This window comes from Pseudorca crassidens, chromosome 3 (assembly GCF_039906515.1).
Source record: "Pseudorca crassidens isolate mPseCra1 chromosome 3, mPseCra1.hap1, whole genome shotgun sequence".
NCBI classification, from domain to species: Eukaryota; Metazoa; Chordata; class Mammalia; order Artiodactyla; family Delphinidae; genus Pseudorca; species Pseudorca crassidens.
Genome location: NC_090298.1, coordinates 1,179,414 through 1,199,944, shown reverse-complemented (window position 1 = coordinate 1,199,944; position 20,531 = coordinate 1,179,414). Strand labels below are relative to the sequence as shown.

Sequence of the window (20,531 nt, the reverse complement as noted above, 5' to 3'; positions counted from 1 at the left end):
AGCGGGCTGTGCAGGAACCGAAAGTCAGCCGCTGGGGGCGGGGCGGCACTGGGGGTCCGGGGGCGCGGGCAGCGCCCGGACGCAGGCTGGGGGCGGGTCCTCAGCGGAAGGAGCCCCGCCCCGGCCCACCGAGCGCAAACTTTTCCAGGGCTCGCGGGGAAGCCAGGTGCGGTCACGTGGGGCGGGGCGGGGCGGGGGCGGACCGCGCTGACCCCGCCCCTGCGCCCTAGTCCGGCCTCGTCGGCGGGAGCGCGCGGAGACGCCGGGGCGCCGGGCGAGCCATGCCCACCAACTTCACCGTGGTGCCTGTGGAGGCGCGGGCGGACGGCGGCCAGGATGAGGGTCCCGAGCAGACCGAGGCGCCGGGCCCCCCCGAGGGCGGTGAGCCCAACTGCCCGAGCCAGGGTGAGCGCGGCCGCACCTGCCCGCGGGACAAAGGCGGAGGCCGGGCTGCGCGGGGCTGGCGGCCGGTGGGAAGGAGAGGGGAGGGGAGGGAGGGAGGGGAGGGAGGAGGGGGCGGCCCTGGAGGGAGGGGGTGGGGTGGGAGGAGGGGGAAGGGAGGGAGGCCGCGGCGGAGGGGGTGGCATGGGTGGCAGGGAGGGGGGACGACCTGGGCCCGGGACGTCGCCCGAGGAAGGGGTGTGGGGCTGCTCTCCGCTCCCCCTCCCCGATTCCCAGCCCGCGCCTTCCTCTCACTCCTCACTAGTTTCCACCGCTTTGCCTGCTTCTGTGGTTCCCGTCTCGCCGAGCCCCCTCTCCAGGCTTAGTGGTGGAGGCGCTGGGCGAGGGCTTCAGGGGCGGTGGGCCCTCCTCTGCTGCGCCCCCATGCCCCCCCCCGGGGCCTAGGAAGCACCTTTCTCCCGCTCGGGGTGGGCCCCTGGGGAGGTGTGAGACGCCCTGGGTAGCTGTGGAGACCGAGGAGGGGCTCTTCCTCCGAGAGTTGCCAGGCCCCCCAGGCCCGGTGACCCGGTGGGGTCCCCACCCGTGGTAAGGCTCCTCGGGGCAGGAGCGCCTGGCTGCTTCCTTCCCAGCCACCTCTGCTTTGCTCGTCTGTGCTCTCGGGCGGTGGGGCAAAGGGCCGCCAGTCAGATAAGCCCGGCTGACCGGGGACAGGCTGGCACTCCGCGGGGTCTTGAGCAGGAAGGACTGCAGGTCCCTGCCGGGGCGGGGGGGAGCTGCACTCAGGCTGAGGGTCCTCCTTGCCCACTTCGCTCCTGGGATCAGGAGGTCTCTGGCACTTTCACTTTCTCTTGGTGCGGGGCATCCCCAGGCCTGTTCCTCCATCATCTGGGCTCCAGGCCCGGGCGTCTCTGCAGCTGATAGGTTGGTCATCCTGAGTCCGCTGCTTCATCTGGGGCTCAGCACCCCTCTAGAAATGGAGGGTTGGGGAAGAGGTATCCTGCTCCAGGCAGGAAAAGGGGCGAGGTCAGTGGAGGCCACAGGTCCTGCGGCCTGGCAGGAGAGGCCGGGCACCCCCTGGGGGCAGCACGCCGTCCTAGTGGGCAGGGGCGGGTCGGCAGGGTCCCGCCCCACCCCTCGGGTGCCCGCCGGCTTTCCTCTGCACGTGGGTGTGGGTGTGGGAGTGGGCACAGAGGCCGGAACCAGGCCGGACTTGAAGGCAGAGTCCGTAAGCCCAGCCTTTCTCTCACTGCGGCTCCGGTTAGCGCGTCCCGGTGTGGCCTTTCTGGGCGAGCGGCGTTTCACCGGCCACCAGGAGCCGTCGTGTCCTCGGGGACCCTCAGCCCTCCCGGGTGTGTGGCCCCTGCCTGCCGGCTCCTTCTCGGACGGGCCTCGGTGGCTCTCTGTAAGCTCGGTGCCCCTGGGCCTGCGCTCAGGGCTGCCAGGAGGGCCGTGGTGTTGCCTGCCCGGCTGGCCTCGAGCCCCCAGCTGCCCTCAGTCCAAGGCTCTTGCTTTCTCAGCCCTAATCCCTCTCCCGGCTCGTCTGGAACCCGCCTTGCCTGTGTGCTCTCAGAGGCGGGAGCGACGGCAAACGCTAAGTGTGGGCGTCCTGCATGCTTTTCAACAAACCCTTTAGGGTCTGAGCTGCACCTGTGACACTTAGACGAGCTGGCGCAGAACTTCAACCTGGGAAGCCTGTGTTCTTCGCTCGTTCTCGTGCTCCCTTAGAGAGACAGCCGCAGAAGGCGTTGGGGAACTGGCCAGAGCCCGCTACGGGGTCACAGGCAGGCGTGCTGTTGCCTTTCGGGGTCTGCTCAGCTGGGTTCTGAGTTTTAACGCAAGCCGTCAGACCAGTCGGTGCCCGGAGAGGCCCTGTGACGCCAGCGTGACGGGGAGCCTGGGACGCAGCCCCACGCCCTGCTCATTGGTGGGACAGTCCTGCGGGAGCCGGAACCGCTGCGTGGAGCCCCTTTGAAGACTCGCGTGCGGGGCCCTTACCCTGTGGTCCAGCTTGTGCCACACCTGCTCATCGCAGTCACTGAAGTTCCTTCCTGACTCCGTGGCCAGCCTTAGAACCTCCAGGGAGGCACCTGGCTTTCTGGGTGGGCCTCCTGGTGGTGCTGGTGAAGCAGGCTTGGGGATACCCTCCCGAGGTGTACCTGGGGCTGTCGTGGGAATAGGGAGCGTGGGACGCCAGGACGAGGGTGGGAGGGAGGTGAGGGGGGCCCGCGCTCACGTCTGCAGGCCCACCTGGCTGACCCAGAGCTTGGTGGGACCGGCCTTGGTTGTGCCTGGCCTGAGGCTGACGGCCTAGGCGGTGAGCCTGTGACACGGGGAGGCCGCCTGGGCTGCCTTCGGTCCCTGTGTCCAGGCTGGGCCTGCCGGGGAGCCCCGTTGTCAGCCTGTGAAGCCGGGGCCCGTTTCCTGGCTGTCGGAGGCTCTGGGCCTCATCAGGCTGCGGTGGCCAATACCACGTGTTGACCTTGAACTGCCCCTGCTATTTTGACCTTGGCCGTGTCCGCTCGGCAGGCCCACAGTTGGTGCTTTAGGGGTGGGAAGGTGGCCTGCGGGCAGTGAGGTGGGGGGGTCCACGTGCACCCCCAGAGGGGTGGCCCCGACCACACTGCCCCCCACCGCAGGCCCGTGGGCTGGGCGCTGGAGGGCCGCTGTTCCTGCCGGTTCCTCCCGGGAGCTGCCCACAGCTCTGCTGGGGCTTCCTCTTCCTTCCTTGTTCCTCTTTCTGGATTCCTTTCCCGTGATTTCATGCTCTGCCGCTCAGGTCCCGTGGGTCACCCGGGGGTCTTCTCTTGCCCCCTGTGAAGGGGACCCGCGCCCCCAGCCACTGACCCAGGCAGCCCTGGGAGCATCACCTTCGTCCTGCGGGGCTCATGGGTCACGGGGAGCGGGATGTGTGCCGATGCGTGTGCCCGCTGCCCTCGAGGGTCTGCTGCCGCTGGGGTGGTCAGAGCACAAAGCCGAGGCCCTGGGCGCTGGGACGTGAGTGCGGCCGGAGAGTGGGCCCGAGACAGAGCCTCGAGCGTTGCTCCGCCACTGGGTCCAGGAAGGAAGGGATGCGTCATGCTGGCGCGGGGGACGTCTGAGCAGGAAGGGCAGGCGGCGCAGGCTGTCCGAAGGGCTGACCCCTGAAAGTCGGTTGCACCTCATCCACCGAGGGAAGAGTGGGCGGTGCCGTGTATCTCCCGGGGCCCCAGGGCGAGGAGGGGTCCCCCATTCTCCAGCAGCGCACAGGGCATCACCAACCAGCGGGGAATCCCACTGCCCCCCCAGCCCCCAGGAGGCGCCGGGCAGAGAGGCAGTTAGCGTGCCCCAGGACGCTCGGCGCACGTAAGCCCTGCTGGCCGCTGGGGCCCTCTCCTTGCCTAACAGAGAGCCCAGCCAAGCCCACGGCTCCGCTCTGCCAGGGGCCGCCCAGGACACACACACCAGGCAGTCCTCCCACCAGTCCTCCCAGATGCACACAGACACACGCGCGCGTGCCCGCGGCAGGACAGCCCCACCCCAGCTGGCTCCATGCCACCCTTCTGTGGAATCCCCCTGGGCCAGCTCAGCGCCCCATGGCGTCAGACCCTGACTCGTTGCCCCGAGGGGCCTGTCTCAGGCCGGCTCACCCCGTCCCATCCCGGGGGCTGAATTTCGGGGGACAGGCTGCTGCTGGTCCTTGTTGCACATGGACAGGCTGAATCCCACCGGTCCCCTTGTGCGGCCAGGCCCACGAGAGTGCCCATGTCACTGGAGGTGGCTACACGAGCAGAGGGGGTCTGTCTGCAGGGCCAGCCGCTCCGCGCCTGAGGCCACAACCACCTTATGAACGGGGGCAGGTGGCCCCACCTGGGCAGAGCAGCTCCCAGTGACACGGGGCCCCCACCGCACAGAGAGCCTGCAGCTCAGAGGCCCCTCTGGCCGGACGGTCACACGGCCAGGGCTTCAGAACCAGAATGGCCCCGCAGCCCATGGTCTCCGCGCGGACCCCGTTGTTTTCAAATAATTGATCCCACGTGTCCCTTGCTTGGAGGTGGGCAGCGGGCTTACTCTCCGCTTGGCGGTGGTGGGGGGGAGTTCTCGCGGGGCCGCTGGAGGAGGGACCTGCCTAGAGAGGGGGAGGGGCCTTGTGTGGGCCCAGGTCACCCAGGGTCTTGATTTACTGCAGCTCAGGGCATCACAGACTGAGCAGGGGGCGGCCGGGATGGCCAGGGGCGTCTGCCAGGTCGGACCCCGTAGGCGAGGGAGCTGTCCTTTCCCAGCCCCCGGGAGACCAGGCCGTGGAGGGAGGCCTCTGCTCAGCAGGCCTGTGGCCACAGTCCTGAGCGGACCCGAGCAGGTCCTGGCACCTGACTGGGTTGGCCCGGGCTCCTGCCCTGGGCGGTGGGTGGCCTTGGGCCGGGGGTTCCTTCCCAGGGCCAGTGTCCTCGGGGCACAGCAGCGGGACTGTGGTCATGCTCGGGGCAGACATTGGAGGCACAGGCGGATGGGAAGACGGTGCTGCTGGCTGGTCTCTGGGAGTCTCCCGTTACCCCCTGAAGGGCTGGGCATTGCTGGGCGCGTGAGGCTGGAGGGCAGAGGCTGCTGTTTGGCGTGAGTGTCAGCTGCCGTGCGCGCAGCCAGGTGCCTTTTGGGGGCGTCCCTCTCGTAGTCGCTTTGCAGCAGCGCTGCTGGCGGGGAGCAGGCGTCTGCAAGCGGCTCTGGGAGTGTTAGGCCAGCCAGGGTGACGGTCAGGGGCCGTCCGGGCTCCAGCGGGTGGCTGCCCTGGGCTCTCTTCTGGGGGACCCTGGGGCAGGGCCGCCCGGCACAGAGAGCAGAGCACAAAGGGTTACACCTTGCTTTTATGAGAAAGCGGGAACTCCCTCTTCAGAGCAGAGGTCTGGTCTGTGCAGATAAGCCTGCAGCTTCAGCAGGACCAGCCGGAGAATGAGGCGCCCCGGTCCCCCGATCCATGGCCGCTCCTCCGTCTGTGGCCCCCGGCGCCGTGTCGGCCCTGGAGCCCTGTGCCGGGGGCGCTGGTGAGGGGCCCTGTCCAGGTGCCCCTGTGGCTGGGGGGGTTTGCAGGGCCGTGCTCCTGGCCGGGAAGGGGGTGAAGTGTGGGTGCCAGGTCTGCGTGGCCTCGCTGCCCGCGCCTCTGGCCAGGCTCAGCGGCAAGGCCCTGGGGCCCTGGGCTGGGTTTGTTTCCTCTTTCTTTCCTGGGGCGGTTCTCTCTTTGAGAACACAATCGGGGAGGAGAGGGAAGCTCTGTTTCTGAGCTTCCTGAGGCTTGGGTGGGCCCCATGACCAGCTGTGAGTTCCCTGTGCTCAGGGCTGCTCTCGGGCAGTCCCTGGCTCCCTGTGCCTGTGGCGCTGGGGTCTCTGCTGGGTGTTGGGCTCCTGGGCCTGCGTTTACTGCTCGCAGCCAGAACTGCTTCCCGTCTAAGCGGCCTGCAGCCGCCCTGCAGCTGAGCCCGTCTGGGCGTCCGCGTGTGCCTGTGGCCTGGCGCCGTCTGCGAGGCGGGGGCACCCCACGAGTCCACGTGAGCGGGACGCCCCCCCAGGGTGATGGGGAGGCCTTGTGCAGGCCCCGCACCGTCCTGGGGGTTCTCCGTGTGCCTGTCTCCCTCTCCTGGAGCCGGCCTGTCCCAGAGGTGGCCGTGTCCTGGGCCCCATCTGGTCACGGCGCCCACGGGTCAGGCCTGGGTTCTCAGGGAGGCTCTCGGGACGGTCACTGGGGAGGGAGCCTGTGGAGCTGTTATCAGAGGAGAGACGCGCCGGGTTGTTCTTGGGTTTCCTCTTCCCTCTGATGGAGGGTCTTGGCCGCAGCCCGGCAGGAGCCTGAGTCGGTAACGGGAGCCGCCCCGGGAGGCTGGTGGGGCTCCCGGCTGCCCACCTCCCGCCTTTGCCCCGGCTGGGCCGGCCCTGCCGTCCTGAGCCCTTCCCCCCACCCCCAGGCTGGGAACACGACTGCCAGCTCCCGAGGAGGGAGAGGTCGGATCGGCAGCAGACCCCGAGGGGTGGCGGGGAGCCGGGTCCCCGAGTCCACCGGAGGCCCACGCCGCCCAGGAGGGAGCGCGTCCAGCCTGGGAGGGCAGGTCCTTTGGACGGGTGGGAAGTCCCTGAAACACTTACTGTTCTGGGGGAGCAGCTCACAGAGCCGTGGCCCACAGCCGTGCCCCGTGTGCCTCTGTGTGCTTGCACACGTGTGTTAACGTGTGTGGCTGGCTGGTTCCTCTGTGTTCTTGCCTCTTAGTAGCCGAGAATCCCGGTACTTTCCTTGTTGTCTCGACTGTGCGAGTGTCAGGTTTGAGGAGAAGGTGCCAGCCAGAGCTGGTGTCTTTGGCCCGACGGCTGGGCCGAAGCCCTTGGCTGGAGCAGCGGACACCGGGGCGGTGGCCGTGACCTTGGTCCGGGTTGAAGGGCGGCTGTGTCCCTCCAGTGCCCGCAGCCTTCCTGAGTCCTTGTGTGTGAGCACCCCGGTCCTTGGGGTCGCCCGGGAGAACCCTCCCCCGGGCGCGGGGTGGCGGGGGCAGCTTAGCGGGCGCAGGGGGCACGGCAGGGGCAGCTTAGCGGGTGCAGGGGGCACGGCAGGGGCAGCTTAGCGGGCGCAGGGGCACGTCTGGGCCAGGCAGGCTCTTTCCCCTCGGTTGTGCCGCCTGCTTCTGATTTTGGCTGGGACCTGGTGTCACGGGGGGCGCTGGTGGCAGGGTGCTCCCAGAAGTGAGGGCTGTGTCATTTCCGGAAGGCCTCGCAGAGGTGCTGTGATCCGGCCTTGCCCGCCTCTCCCAGCGGACACCCGCCGCGCCCCACCAGGTGCTGGGTTCCAGGTGCCGGCACACACGCACAGCACTCTCGGGTAGGGCGGAGCCGGCCTGCCGCCACCCGCGTGCCCGTGGTCCTGGGCCTGGACGGTGCTGCTTCCGGCCCCAGGCAGCGGGGTCTGTGCTTGGTGGGGGCAGCTGGGGGCCAGGCGCACAGGGTCACCTGGCGAGGCCCTTGGGAAGTAGCATCTCTGGACGTCTGGGCCTCCAGCCGGCAAGGTGCCCCCGCAGGCCACGCCTGAGGGTTGGGCAAGGGCCCATGGAGGTCCGAGGGGCAGGGGCACATCCACCTCCTGCCCTCTGGGCTCTCGCCTGTGGGCAGGCAGTTCTCGCTCCAGAGGCCTGGGTGGGAGGCCCAGGCAGCCCTCCAGGAGAGGACGTTGGGAGGTGCCCCGGCGAGGGGCCGTGTCCCGCTGGCCGGGCTGTGGGTGGTTCCTGTCCTGTCAGTGTTTCCCCTGTCTTCGCCAGAGAACGGGTTTCTGTTTTAGCCAGAAACTTGCTGTGAAAGCACGGGAGCTCTCGACCTCAAGCATTTCCTTTTTTTCTGGCTTGAACGCCAAACGGTTTCTTCTCAGGCTGTGCCCCTCGGGGAGTCCACTGGCCCAGGTGGCCAGGCCGCTGGATTTCAGATCCAGCATTGATCCTGGCTGCAAAGCACGGAGGGCAGGGGGCAAGGGCCAGAGGGCATTAGTTAACCCCGAGGGTCGTGGAACCTAAAAACTCCGCTGCAGTGCTGAACCACTTGGAAGGGGATGCAGCCTCGGGGGCCGGCCAGTCGGACGCACTGTTAGGTTGGCAGGTGGGAGGTGGCCCCGCGGCCCCAGGGCAGGACTGCGGGCCGCCCGCTGCCCGTGCCTCGGTGCAGGCCCGGCCCAGCTGACCCTCGGGAACGCCTCTGGCTCTGAGCCTCAGAGGTCACTCTCTGCTCCTCCCCTGGGAGCTCTTCCCGAAGAGAAAGAGACGGTGGTAGAAATCCCGAACGCTGGCCCAGGGCTGAGGGTGTGGGGGAGGCTGGCGCACTGGGAGGGGAGGGCTTGTGCGCAGAGGTTGCAGCGGGGCTGGCGGAGGCTGTGACCAGAGACGGAGGACGCTGCACTCGGGACCCTCAGTGGGGTTGGGGCTCTGACCACTGGGTCCGGGCCTGCCGGGCTCCACTTGGCCCCCGAGCTGGCGCCCCCGCCTGCCTCTCTGGCCTGGGCCGTCCCCTCCCGCCCCGAAGGCCCTGCTGCGTTCGCTCGATGCTGAGGACGCACGCGCCTCTCCTGGTGGCTTCCTGTTCCCGCCCCCTCGTCCAGAGCACCAGGTCCCACCCTGTCCCTGGTGACCACCACGTTTACTCAGGGTTAAGTTTGCATTTCATGGAGCCAGAAACCGGGCATCAAAACGGATGTGGGAGAAGCAGATCGAGGACGGGTGGAAAGAGCAGAGGCCGCCTCGGCGGGGGGCCGTGTGTCTCCGAGGGCCGGGCGCGCGGGCTGGTGGAGGCAGCGGCGCTCTGAGCTGCGTCAGGCCTGCACCGGATGGGGAGGGTCCGCTTGGATGTGTGGCCGGCGCTTGCGGGCGCGGGGGCTTCTCAGGACGCCCGTGATGACACGAGACACACGGCCTCATGCGAAGCTCGCTGCTGCCTCCCCTCACGGGGAGGAGGAGGGCTGCCCTGCCCACTTCGCCCCTTCCTGGCCACGGTTGCTCCCCGGGCCTTGGGCTCTCACTGCCAGGCACCCGCTGTTCTGCCCGTTTCTGGGGGGGCTCCTCGGTGGCCTTGGGCCAAGGCTGGTCTGCAGCTCTGGGTCCTGGGCCTGGTCTGGTCCGGCCTTGCTGGCCAGTCATCCTGGGAGCCCAGGGCAGGATGCCGCCCCGGCCCCTGGGGGCGGTGGGCTTGGTGTGCCGTGTTCAAAAGGTGCTCCAGGTTCCTGGAACTTTCTTTAGAACCTGGAGGGAGACCAGCAGGTGGGTGGACACTAAGGCCTGGCTGGGCCGCGCTGGGAGCCACCCCTGACGCGCTGGCTTCCTCGGGCTCCTCGAGCGCGGGGGGCGCCGGGAGCACGGGAGGGGGCTTTGAACAGGCCACTCCTAGGCTGTGACGGTGTCTCAGAGCTTCCTAGTTTTTGTGATCTGGGCAGTTCTGAGGGTTGCTGGCCAGGTGTGTTGCAGGTGCCGTCGACTGGCATCTGTCTGATGGTTTTCTCGCGGCTCGGCGGGGTGTGGGTTTAACGGGAGGCCCCGGAGGAAACGTGAATTCTCACCGGCACCGGGGCTCAGCACTGGGGTGTCCGTCAGGTTCTGCCGTGAAGCCTCTCTTTTCTGCAGCACCCCCGCCCCAGCCTTTGGAACGAGTGGATCCTGGCTTTGTGGGCGCCTCCTTTTCAGCCAGCGCCCGGTGCCGCTCTGTCCTCCTACTCAGCCTGCCGCTGCCCGCGCTGCAGGGGCGGCCAGTAAATGTACATCGTAAAGGCTTAAAAAGGTTAGTTACGGCACCTGGCTGCTGTGTCCTGGAAAAGCAAAACTCGGGTGTGCGCGCACGTCGGCAGTCCAGAGCTGGTGGTGGAGCCAGAGGCCAAGGGGCCGTAAACCGAGCGGCCGGCGCTCAGGCCATGTGGTACCTGCCCGCGGCCCCCGGGCTGTTTGAACTCACCAGCTGTGAGCGGGCTGGGGGTCACCTGTCCCAGGCTCCGGACTCCCTGGCGGGCAGCTCTGCGCGCGCGGGCGCCCGCCCTCCCCATGCCGGCGTGTGGGGCGGTGCTGTGGGCGTGTCCTGCGTGGTCGTCAGCTGTTTCTGCGCGTCACCCCCAGTTCCCTCCTGTCCCCTCGGGCCCCGGGCACCTTCGGCCCCTCTTTCCTGGTGCCGCGTCCGCAGCGTGGCCGTTCTCGGGCGTCCCCAGCACACGGGCACCCCCGCCGGTTGGACGTGTCCCGGCCATGGTGTCCTGTGGGTTTACTGGCCGAAGGATCCTTGTTTTAAAACCAAATCAGTCTCCTTCCTCGGTGACGAGAGGGGTGAGTCACATGCAAGGTGGCTGGGCTCTGAGGGACCTCCCGGCCTGGCAGGGCCTCCCCGCCCACTGCGCCCGCCCGGCTGGACACTAGGGGTCCGGGGGTCCTGGACTTGCGGGGTGCTGTGACCTTGGACCGCGTCAGGCTGTGATCTCTGCGCAGTGAGCCCCACCGGCGGCGCCCCTGCCGCGTGAAACGAGCAGGCCGAAAGCCCCACCTGTGCGCGAGGCGGGGAGCCAGCTCTGCTGGTGGTGGGGAGTGTTAATCGCGTGGCCTCCAGGCCGTTTCTGTTTGACTACACAGCTGACGGCCCAGCCCTGCCCGTCCGTTAGAGCAGGTGAAAGGTGAACGAGGCCTGAGCGCTCCCGCCCGGAGACAGCAGGTGTGGGTCCTGCCCTGCCGGCCGGCGTGGCCCAGGACACCTGACCGTCGGGGGGCCCCTCCCACATGGCCCGGCAGCCACCGCTGCGCAGCGAGGGCGCCCGGTGACCTCCGGGCTGTGTGCCCGGCGGGGGCACCACAGGGGACCCGCCCCAGGAGGACGGAGGCGGCGGGGCCGGTGAGGCGGGCCCTGCGCCCCCGGGATCCCCTCTGCTCGGGCTTGTCCTGGGTCCTCATTGTCATGACCAAGCAGAGTACACAGCCGGCGCAAGCCCAGGTGAGCGGCCTCCTCCCCGAAACGTGGGGGGAGGGTCTCAGCCAGAGGAGGACCCCTGCTCTTCAGAGCCGCGACCGGGCCTGGCAGGGTCGTGCCGGGCGCCATCAGAGTCCCGGTGGAGGCGGGAGGGGTGTCCACCCGGAGCCTGAGGTCTTCAGAGCCCCCAGCGTGTACCAAGGGCTCAGGCCCTGGCGGGGTTTGTACCAGTTTCCTTTGTGAAGACTTGAGTTGTAACCTGCCCCTCCCTTGAAAAATAAGAACTGAGATTTGAGTGTTCTCCAGCGGTGAAAGCAATTAAGGGAATTTTAAGGCTCACCCGGGTAGCTTGTGACGGTTTTGCATTTTGTGGGATGGGATCGCAGGTGTGTCCCTCAGGTAGAAGCGTTTGATTTTTTTTGTTTTTGCGGTACGCGGACCTCTCACTGTTGTGGCCTCTTCCGTTGCTGAGCACAGGCTCCGGATGCACAGGCTCAGCGGCCATGGCTCACGGGCCCAGCTGCTCCGCGGCATGTGGGATCTTCCCGGACCGGGGCCCGAACCCGTGTGCCCTGCATCGGCAGGCGGACTCCCAACCACTGCGCCACCAGGGAAGCCCGAAGCGTTTGGTTTTTAACCAAGAGTCTCGGCTCCAGCAGGTCGAGGAGGAGATGGCTGCCCGAGGCTCCCGCGGGAGCCTCTTCTCTCCACTGGGTCCCCCAGCGCTTCGGAAAGCACTCCCGAGGACTGCCTTCTCAGAAATGAAGGGAAACGTGTTCTCGTTAAAGGATTAGCGATTAAGACGGTGGTTTACGATGGATAAGGAGACTCCCTGTTGGCCGTAACCTCTGGTGTGGGCGGTGCAGCCCCCAAACCAGGGGAGTCGGGGTGGGGGGATTTACGGAGACGCTGGGGCATGTGTTGCTGTTCCCCCGGTGCGTTTTGTGTGTGTTTCCCCATTCTCTGTGCGTTAATTCTGGTTATAAGCAGCGAGCCGGAAGACCAGAGCCTCACGGCCTGACAGCCCAGTCCTGGCCGTCCCCGGGCTTCCTGTGCACACGTGCCCAGCACACGGGTCCCCACGGGGCGGGCCATCCTGGCCTTTGTGGGGCGTTCACGGCACCGTTTCCCACTCCCCGGTCTCCACGGTCGTCCTGTGTGTAAATAAGCCACTGCCGTCCGCCTGCCTCGAATCAGTTGCTCCTGGCTGCCTCCCTGGGCCTCTCGCCCAGGCGCTTCTCGCCCATTCTGCTCCTTTCCGACCCTCGGCTCCGGGCCACCCCCCGGCCCTCATCGCGGCGGATGGGCCAGCTGTCTCAGCTCCTGTTTGAGGTCGTGGTTCACTTTCCCAGCCAGCAGGAGCATCACATGCTCCAAGAAAGATGTTGTCTCTGTGGATTGAACGTGGTTGCAGGTGCCCATCTGCCCCATGCCCGGTGGGCATTCAGACAGACCCCCAGAGCCCCCTGGACCAGGCTGTGCTTCCCGGGCGGGGGCGGCAGGGGCACCGGGGCAGCCGGGCCTGAGCTGAGTGGAGGCCCTGTCCGTGGTGGCCGCCTCTCCCTGGACGAGAAACACAAGACCTGGGAGCCACGAATTTGTCCAAGGTTGGGGCAGAGGGAGAACCCAACACCCCTCCCGGGGTGGCCGGCACCCTGGCCTGCGTGGCTGAAGCCTGTTGACCGGGACAGAGCCGGCCTACGTGTCCTCCAGAGTCTGGTCTGCAGAGAGCTCTCTGCGGCTTCCGTTTACACCAGAAACCCAGTCGGAAACAGGATTGTTACCACCAGAAAAATACAGTCATTATCACCAGGAAGAAGGTGCCGGGCAGGAGCCCGCTTGAAGCAGGAAGGAGGGAGACAGGCTGGCGCCCTCCCGCAGACGCCTGCAGAGCGGGGGAGGGCGCTCAGGAGGGATTTCTTGTTTAATTGAATGTGGTTGCATTTTTTAAGCTGTTTTGACCCAACTTCAGAACTTGGACTTGAGAAAACTTTCAAGAGCACGGGATCACGTGTCATCTGCCTGAGCACTGGTCCCACCTGCCTTCTGCCTCCCCCTCCCCCTCTTCACACGTTCCTTCCCGATGTGCTGAGAACAGACAGCAGGTGCGATGCCCTTTGTGTGTTTCCTAAAACAAGCACGTTTCCTCTCATGATGCCTGTAGTACGGTTTCCAAAGTCAGGACGTTTTCATTGACTGAAGTCTTACTTAGATCTTGCCGTCAGCCCAATAATGTCCTTTATGGAAAGAATCGGGCTGCTTCCATCTTCTTCCTCTTTCCAGAACGTTCCGGAGCCGGCCCGTGTCCTCCGAGGCCTCTGAAGAGGGCCGGCGGCTCCTTTGCTTTGCTTCAAGCTCCTCATGCTGGAATCCGGGGACCCAGGCAGTCATGTCCTCCCCTGGGTGTCAGTCAGCCTGCGACCCTCGTGTTCACCTTGACCCCTGGGTCGGTGGGTGGTCAGCTCTTCCTGGCACTGCCCCTGCCCCATGGTACTGAGCAGGTGGCTCGTGGGGCCGTGGTGTGTGTGGGGGGGTCCTTGCCCCGTCCCCTCCAGGTGTCGCCCCTGGTCCCAGCATCTGCTGGTGGTTCCCTCGCCAAGCGGTTCCCCGGCCACTGGCTTCCTCGGGCCTTCTGCTGCCCCTGAGCTGGTCACTGGGGCTCGGCAGTGAGGGGCACAGGGTCCGTCCGGCAGGAGGGCAGGGCTCTGCCTGCCATGCGGCCTCCGCGGGCTGGACCCTGGGAACTTTCCGGGGGGGGTCCTGTGGATTTCGGGGGGACTGGACAGCTGAGTGGGGGGTGAGGGGCGATGCCTGGACCCTGGTGGCTCCCGAATTTGTGTCCGTTGTGAGGGGCAGGCACGTGAGTTCACAGGGGACGGACTGTGGGCTCCCCTTCCCTGTGCGTCTGGGCTCTGGTTCCTTCTGGGGGGTTGGGAGATTCCATCAGGAAGTCCCGTGTCACCTCTGACGGGACCCGGTGAGCAGGTGATTCCCCGCTAAGGTCATGCTCCGGGTTGCCCCAGGGCCCCTGGGGGCCTGAGAAAAGCCAGTTTGGAGCGCTTTTTCCTGGTGTCCTCGCTCGGTCATTCTGATACAGGGCCACATCACACGCGGAAGGCCTGTGGGTGGGGCTGACGTGCAGGTGGGCCCAGGGTGGCTTCTGGGATGGCATTGCTCCAGGTCCGGTGGGATGGGGCAGGGCTGGGAGTCAGAGCGATGCCATCGGGTTTTTCTCTCTGCTTTGATGGGAGAACGTGGTAAGGCTCGCGTTTCAGGATCTGGGAGGAGCTCCCAGGGTGAGTCGGGGCTGACCCTTCGCTCCTCTGTGGCCTGGCCACACCGAGGGCCTTGATATACTCTAGCTGGGGACGGCGGGCCAGGGCTTCCTGACAGAAACAGCCATGGAGACAGCAGCCGCGATGGGCCACCTGCCGGCCGTGCGCCTACGTGTGGGCTCCGTGGCACTCCCCGCGGGGACTGTGCTCTGAGCTAATGGGGTCGCCAGTGAGGCCGCCGTAATCCACCAGGATTGGGGGGATTGGAAAGCTGAGCTGCTGTCAGAACACAGCAGCGAACCTCTGTGCCGCCTGGTGCAAGTGCTGGTCCCCACCCCGTCCCCGCCGAGGACGGTCGCGGGCCAGCCTGTCCGGATCTGCTGGTCTCGAGCCGTTTGTCCCGCGGGACCCAAAAGGGCCGGGGTGGGACTTGAGGTTCCTGGACCCAGCGCCACCTTTGGCCTTCTCTCTACCTGGCCCCTTGCCCCCTGACAGGTAACTTAGGAAAGTCCGAGGCACGCAGACAAGCGCCTGGCGGGCCCCTCCTCCTGTTCCCTCGTGGCCTTTAATTCCTTTCACATCTGAGCGAGCCCTTCCCCACAGGAGATGGAAACCCCGGGGAGAACAGCCCGTTCATCGGCAGCATGGACGTGGACGGAGAGAGAGCCTTCGAAAGGAAGAGCATGGCGCTCTTTGAGGTGGGTCACCGCCCCCTGCTCTCCCCTTCAGAGCGGAGGCGGCAGTGCCCGCGAGAGAAGAGCCCGGCCTAACGGTGCCCTGGGGTCCGGGCAGAGGCCTCCGGGAGCCCCGCGGAGGGGCTGGGCCTGGGCCGTCCGGGGAGCCCCGGGGCCCTGAGCCCTGACCGTTGACCCGCTGGGCACGTAGAGCGGGAGCCCTGCTGGGAGGTTGGTTTGGTCGGTCTGGGGCGTCTCGGGGTGGGGAGGTCACTAACTCCACGCCTCGGCCCCAAACAGGAGGAGATGGACAGCAACCCCATGGTGTCCTCGCTACTCAACAAGCTGGCCAACTACACCAACCTGAGCCAGGGCGTGGTGGAACACGAGGAGGCCGAGGACAGCCGGCGGCGCCAGGCCAAGGTGCCCCAGCCCGGCCCCGCCCCGCGCCAGGGCCGCCCTCCCCCACCGGATCCCCTGGAACCCCCCCCTTCGCTTCTCAGTCGCGGGACTTGTCCTGCTGCCACCTTCCTGGGAGCCTTATTTCTGAGGGTTTACCTCTGGGAGCCTCTCCTAAGATGCGCCCAGCTCTCCGAGGATTCTGTGCAGAGACCTTGGGGCGGTTCCGTAAGCCCAGCCTGCCGAGCTGCGCGCAGTGCGTGGGGCAGATCGGGACCCGAGCGGGCAGCTCCTGGCCTCTGTCCCCAGGGCACCCGGGAGCCTGTGCCAGAGGCTGACGCAGGCCACCCGTGACCCTCAGCACGACCGTGTGTGGCCAGGTGGGCGGGTTTGGCGGGATGACCCGGCCGCCCCACCCCCGGGCATGGGTCCGTGGGAGCGGCCCTTGTTGTCCCTCTGACCAGGGGGCACAGAGATGGGGGCTCGGTCCCCCAAAAGTGCCTTCTCCAGGGTCTGGGCGCCTCTAGTATCTTGGGCCTCGTAACCGGCCAGGTTGATCCTTCAAAGCTGCCTTCTATGGGAGTGCCGGGGGCCCCGTCACGGCCTTTCAGGACAACTCAGGGTCATCTCGCCACTGTACAGGGCCGGGCCAGGCGGGTGGGGGCCCCGCGCCCGTGAGACTGGAGGGTTTGCTTCTGGTGTTTCACGGTCCTTGAGCCAAAGGCAGGGGCCAGAGCTGCTCTCAGCTTGTGTCGCCCTCACCCTTCTCCACCGTCCTGCGCCCAGCCAGGAACCGCCACGCTTCCGTCATCCACAAACAGGACACGGGTCCGCGGGGGGGCGGGCTGCCCCGGACACTGGCGCTCAGGGCCCAGGTGTGAAAAGCCAGCTGCCGGGTGCTGTCCAGGCCTCAGGCCGAGTCTGCCCAAGGCTTCTGACCCACCTCCATGCTCCCCGGGCGCCCCCTTGGGTTACTTCCCCGGGGTCTCTGCTCCATGCCAGCCCCATGCCAACTCTCTCGCTGCGGGCATTCCTGTGGGTCGACCTTCCATTCTCACCCTGAGAAGCCCCCCGGCTTCCTTTGAGGGGGGTCCGCCTTTCGGCCCAGCGAGCGGGCTGGGCCACGTCTCCCCAGCCTCCACAGGACGCCTCGTTTCAGGCAGCCTGTCCCCTTTCACGGGAAATGTTTCCAAAGCAGATCTTTCCAGCTTTTTTTCCTTTTATTCACCTAAGTTTAAGCAGCTTCCCCATTAAACGTTCTCTTGCTCTTTTAGCCAGGTATCCCCAAATCCCAGCTGTGTCGCCTGATGCTGCCGTCACGCTGGCCGGCGGGCAGGACGGGCTGGCCCCCGGCCTCGTTCCCGAGCTCTCCTCTGGGCAGCTTTGCTCGGCTGTAGTCTGTCTGGGGTTACGGAAGACGTTTCTGTCAGGCACCCTCCTGCGGTTACCCCGCGGCGGGGTGACCCTCTCCCAGGCCGCATCTGGTCGGCCGTGCTGCGGGGCCTTCGGGAAGGGGGTCGCTCACGGGGCTCGTCCTCTCTGAACTCTCGCTGGGTCCCCTCCCCTCGCTGGGCACTTCCTGCCGGTGGGTCAAGACGCGGCAGATTTCTCTCTGGACTTGGTGCCTCTGCGCCCTTGCAGCCTAGGGAGTGGTGGCCGGTCCCTAACCCTTCCTTCCGGCCTCTCGTTTTCCCCCACTTCGCGCTCTCCTGAGGACCTGGGCTGCGGTCGCTGCGGGCAGAGCCCAGGTCGGCTTGCTCCTCGTCTTCTCTCCAACTTCCCCACCTTCCCGCTGTGCCCCTGATGGAGGGGGCGCCGAGCCCTTCCCTCCCCTCCCTTCCCCCGGGGCAGTGACGTGGTTTTGCCCCGCCCCCCTGCTCCTGGGCAGTGAGGGTGTTGCCCAAATCTTGGCCCCTGTACGCCAGTGCTGAATAGAAATACGGAGACAGAGTTTTGGAGGAAAGAGAAAGAGTAGCTTTATTTCTTTGCCAGGCAAAGAGGGAACACAGCGGGCTAGCGCCTCAGGGACTGCCCACCCTGCAGGGGGTAGTCTTACAGTGGTCAAGGAGCAGGGCGTGGTCAGCTCGTGGAGCAGGGCGTGGTCAGCTCGTGGGCAGCTCTCGGATTGGTTGGCATCAAGGTGAAGTTTCAAGCATCGTCCGCCTTCTGGTTTCAGCTGGTCTGGGGTCTGTGTGCTTGTGGCCAGCAGGCTCCATGTGCAGGTTCCATCTGGTGGGCGTCTGCTTCCCGCAGAAACAACTTAGGAAGGTGTGTCACGCCTTTATCTATGTGTTTCGGGGAACTGGGAGTTCGTGACTCTGAGACGCGGCAGAATTATAGTCTGAATTACTGCCAGTTCCCCAGGCCAACAGCTATTGTCTGTTTCTGTTGATACGTCTTCACGTTTCCCAATCATTCACTCTTGAGTCAGACGAGGACCCAGGGGCTTGTACACAGTTTCAAGGGTCCTACTGTGGGTTCTGTCCAAGCCCTGGGCTCGCGTCAGCCGCCTTCCGCGTAACTGAAGCTGGGCCTTTGCTGGTCTTCGTTCGTCTTCCTGTCCCCTGACCTCTTCACAGTCTCTGGGACCCACGGTGTGGACTCGGCGCCCGGCGGGGGCAGGGGGGCTCTGGGGGAGGCGCTGCCGGCCCCGGAACCTGCTCCGCTCTCTTGCAGAGCCCCCGCATGGGCACCCTCATCGGCGTCTACCTGCCATGCCTGCAGAACATCCTGGGTGTCATCCTCTTCCTGCGCCTGACCTGGATCGTGGGGGCGGCCGGCGTCCTGGAGTCCTTCCTCATCGTGTCCATGTGCTGCACCTGCGTGAGTGGGGCGGGGGCAGCTGGACGTCGGGGCTTTCCGGGGTCCCCGGCCCCAAGGGCACCCCTCACCTGCGCTGGTGTGGGCGCAGGTCAGCACCCGGCTGCTGACGGGCCGGGGGCGGTCTCGTGGGCCCGCCTCCGCAGAAGCCAAGGGTCAGCGTCCCCTGGTGGCCACCACTCACGGCCATCCCGTCCTGCATTTAGACCAGGTCCCCTGCCCGCTGGTGACGCGTTTAGCCCTGCACCCGGCTCACCAGGCCCTCCTCCACGTGGCCTCCGCACCCATGTCCCCGTCTGCCTTAGCGGCCCAGGAGCCTTTTCTTGCGACAGCTTGTCGTGCCTGGTTCAACCCCTAAGTGGCCCTCAGCACCTGCCCACCCCGCCTCCCTCCTCCCCTTTCTCCATCGCTGTTACGAGGAGGGTGATTCCGCTGCTCTGAGCCCCCCAAGTGCCACCTGCCTGAAAGAATCCAACGACGCAGATGAGCCAGGGTCCCCTCGACCCCAGCCTGCTGCCCTGCCTGTCCCCCAGCTGCGTCCCCCGACCGCCCCGGGCCGCCTCTGTCCACGGCCTTCCCGCTCCTATGCTGTCGTGTCTGAAGGTCTTGCCTGAAGGTTCTCGCTGTTCCGCACGTGCTGCATTCGCTTAATGAGCCTGGAAGTGTCTTTGGAGCAATCACCCCGCCTCTCCCCCAATAAGAGCCGATGAAAAGCAGGAGACAGAGCAGGGCCTTTGTCAAGCTAGAAATGTCCCTGGCAGGAGCCAGTCAGGTGGGCACTGAGGCTGCAGGCTTCCCGGGGGCTGTTTCTTCCGGTCCTCGGGTTGTGAAGTAATTGCTCCCCAGCCCACAGGTGTGGCCGCTTTCCTGCGCAGCGGGTGAGAAGGCCCGCCCTGGACAGGCTCTGACAGTCCCCCAGCCCCGTGGGGTGGGGGCCTACAGGGGGTCCCCCCGCATCCCATCAGGAAGTGGGCGCCCACTGGAAGCAGGAGGCGGTCCCGAGTTGGGTGTTTCCTGGGGGCTCACGGGAGCTCAGCTTTGGGGGTTACTGGGAGAGAGCAGGGCTGCGGTCCTGAGCATTATGGCGCCCGGTTACCCAGCAGCGCTCTGAGGTCGGCAGCCGGGAGTCGGCAGGCGGGCGCCGCCCCAGGCCTGGTGCCGTCCGCCTCCCGGGGTGGCTCTTGGAAATGCTCGTTCTTCTAAAAGGCCCCCGTCTTTCTGCAGACGATGCTGACCGCAATCTCCATGAGTGCGATCGCGACCAATGGCATGGTCCCAGGTGAGGGTGCCGCGGGGAGCTGGGAATGGCGGGGAGTGACCGAGCGGGCTCCACTGTGGACGGAGTGTGACGTTCACCCTTCACCCCGGGCGGCGGCAGAGGGCGGGTCCCAGCACAGACACGCCCTCACCCGCCTGCAGGATGGATCCCCACATCTGGAGGGGCGGACATCCCCGCGGTGCGGCCAGCCCCTTCCCTTCCGGAGGCCCCATCGGCAGTGACCCTGCCGTTGGGCAGCGGAACTCGGGCGGCTCCCGGCCCCCACCTGCACCTGACGCTCCCCCCGGCGTGCCCCCCCATCGAGGGCACAGTGGGGCTTTTCTAAGGCCAGGGAGGGGTGACCCCTGCGGCTCGTCCCCCAGAGCCTGCCCGTGCGCTTGGGGTCCCTGAGAAATTGGGGTTCTCCTCGGGGAATCTACGTAAATGCCTCCAGGGATTTTCTTGTCATGTTCACGCTGTCCACTACTTGCTCTTTGGGGGGGGCTGCACCCCGAGATGTCCTCCAGGTGCCCAGTGTCACGCACGGTCCCTGGTCGGTGTCCGAGTGGGGTCTCAGCCGGCCGACAGGACGACCGGGGACGGGCTGGCGAGGCCGTGGGTGTCACTGTCTGTAGGTGTGACACACAAAGGATGACTGACGAGCTCTTGGTATTTTAAATCTTCTTGGCGAAAGTTGAGTCGAGGTTTCGGGTGTGACGTCAGCCGCAGGCTCCGTACGGGCACGGCCGTCGGGGTCCAGGCCCCTGACTGTGGCTCGCCCTCCTTTAGTCACAGCTTCCAAAGACGGCCGCCAGCAGGGGGAGGGCGCCCGTGGACGCAGGCGCGTGTCCCCACCCTCGCGGCCGGGCTCCCCGCCCCGCGGACGAGGCCGTCTGCCCCGGGAGGTCTGTGCTCGCGGTCGGCGGCAGGTTCGTAACCCGCTACTCCCGTTTGGCGTACTTGCAGCGGGCGGCTCCTACTACATGATATCGCGGTCTCTGGGGCCGGAGTTCGGGGGCGCCGTGGGCCTCTGCTTCTACCTGGGCACCACGTTCGCGGGGGCCATGTACATTTTGGGGACCATTGAGATTTTTTTGGTAAGTGCAATGTTTCGGGCGGGTTCCCTTGTCCAGGCCGCAGACGCGCGACCTGAGGGTGTGTCCCAGAGGCGTCTGCTGGCGTGGAGGCTCACGGGGCGGGGGGAGCCCGGTGCCGCGCCCCCTCAGAGAGGGCCCGTTGGGAGGTGCAGGGGCGCGCCTGGCCCCGCGCTCCCGTGCG

At 66.7% G+C, this 20,531-nt stretch overlaps 1 protein-coding gene across 3 annotated transcripts in view; it reads left to right on the top strand.

Moving 5' to 3' along the window:
* Positions 1 to 201: 201 nt before the first annotated feature.
* Positions 202 to 20,531, top strand: part of SLC12A7 (solute carrier family 12 member 7) — a 42,142-nt gene continuing 21,812 nt past the window's right edge. The window contains exons 1-6 of one of the 3 annotated variants that reach the window (XM_067730312.1): positions 202 to 405; positions 14,706 to 14,800; positions 15,077 to 15,199; positions 17,852 to 17,998; positions 19,220 to 19,274; positions 20,220 to 20,350. In XM_067730312.1, coding sequence (XP_067586413.1) covers positions 282 to 405; positions 14,706 to 14,800; positions 15,077 to 15,199; positions 17,852 to 17,998; positions 19,220 to 19,274; positions 20,220 to 20,350 — 675 coding nt within the window. In that variant the 5' untranslated portion in view covers positions 202 to 281. Of the gene's footprint in view, positions 406 to 5,335; positions 5,418 to 14,705; positions 14,801 to 15,076; positions 15,200 to 17,851; positions 17,999 to 19,219; positions 19,275 to 20,219; positions 20,351 to 20,531 lie in introns of those variants that run through there. The other 2 variants (XM_067730314.1, XM_067730315.1) reach the window with 2 other exon arrangements.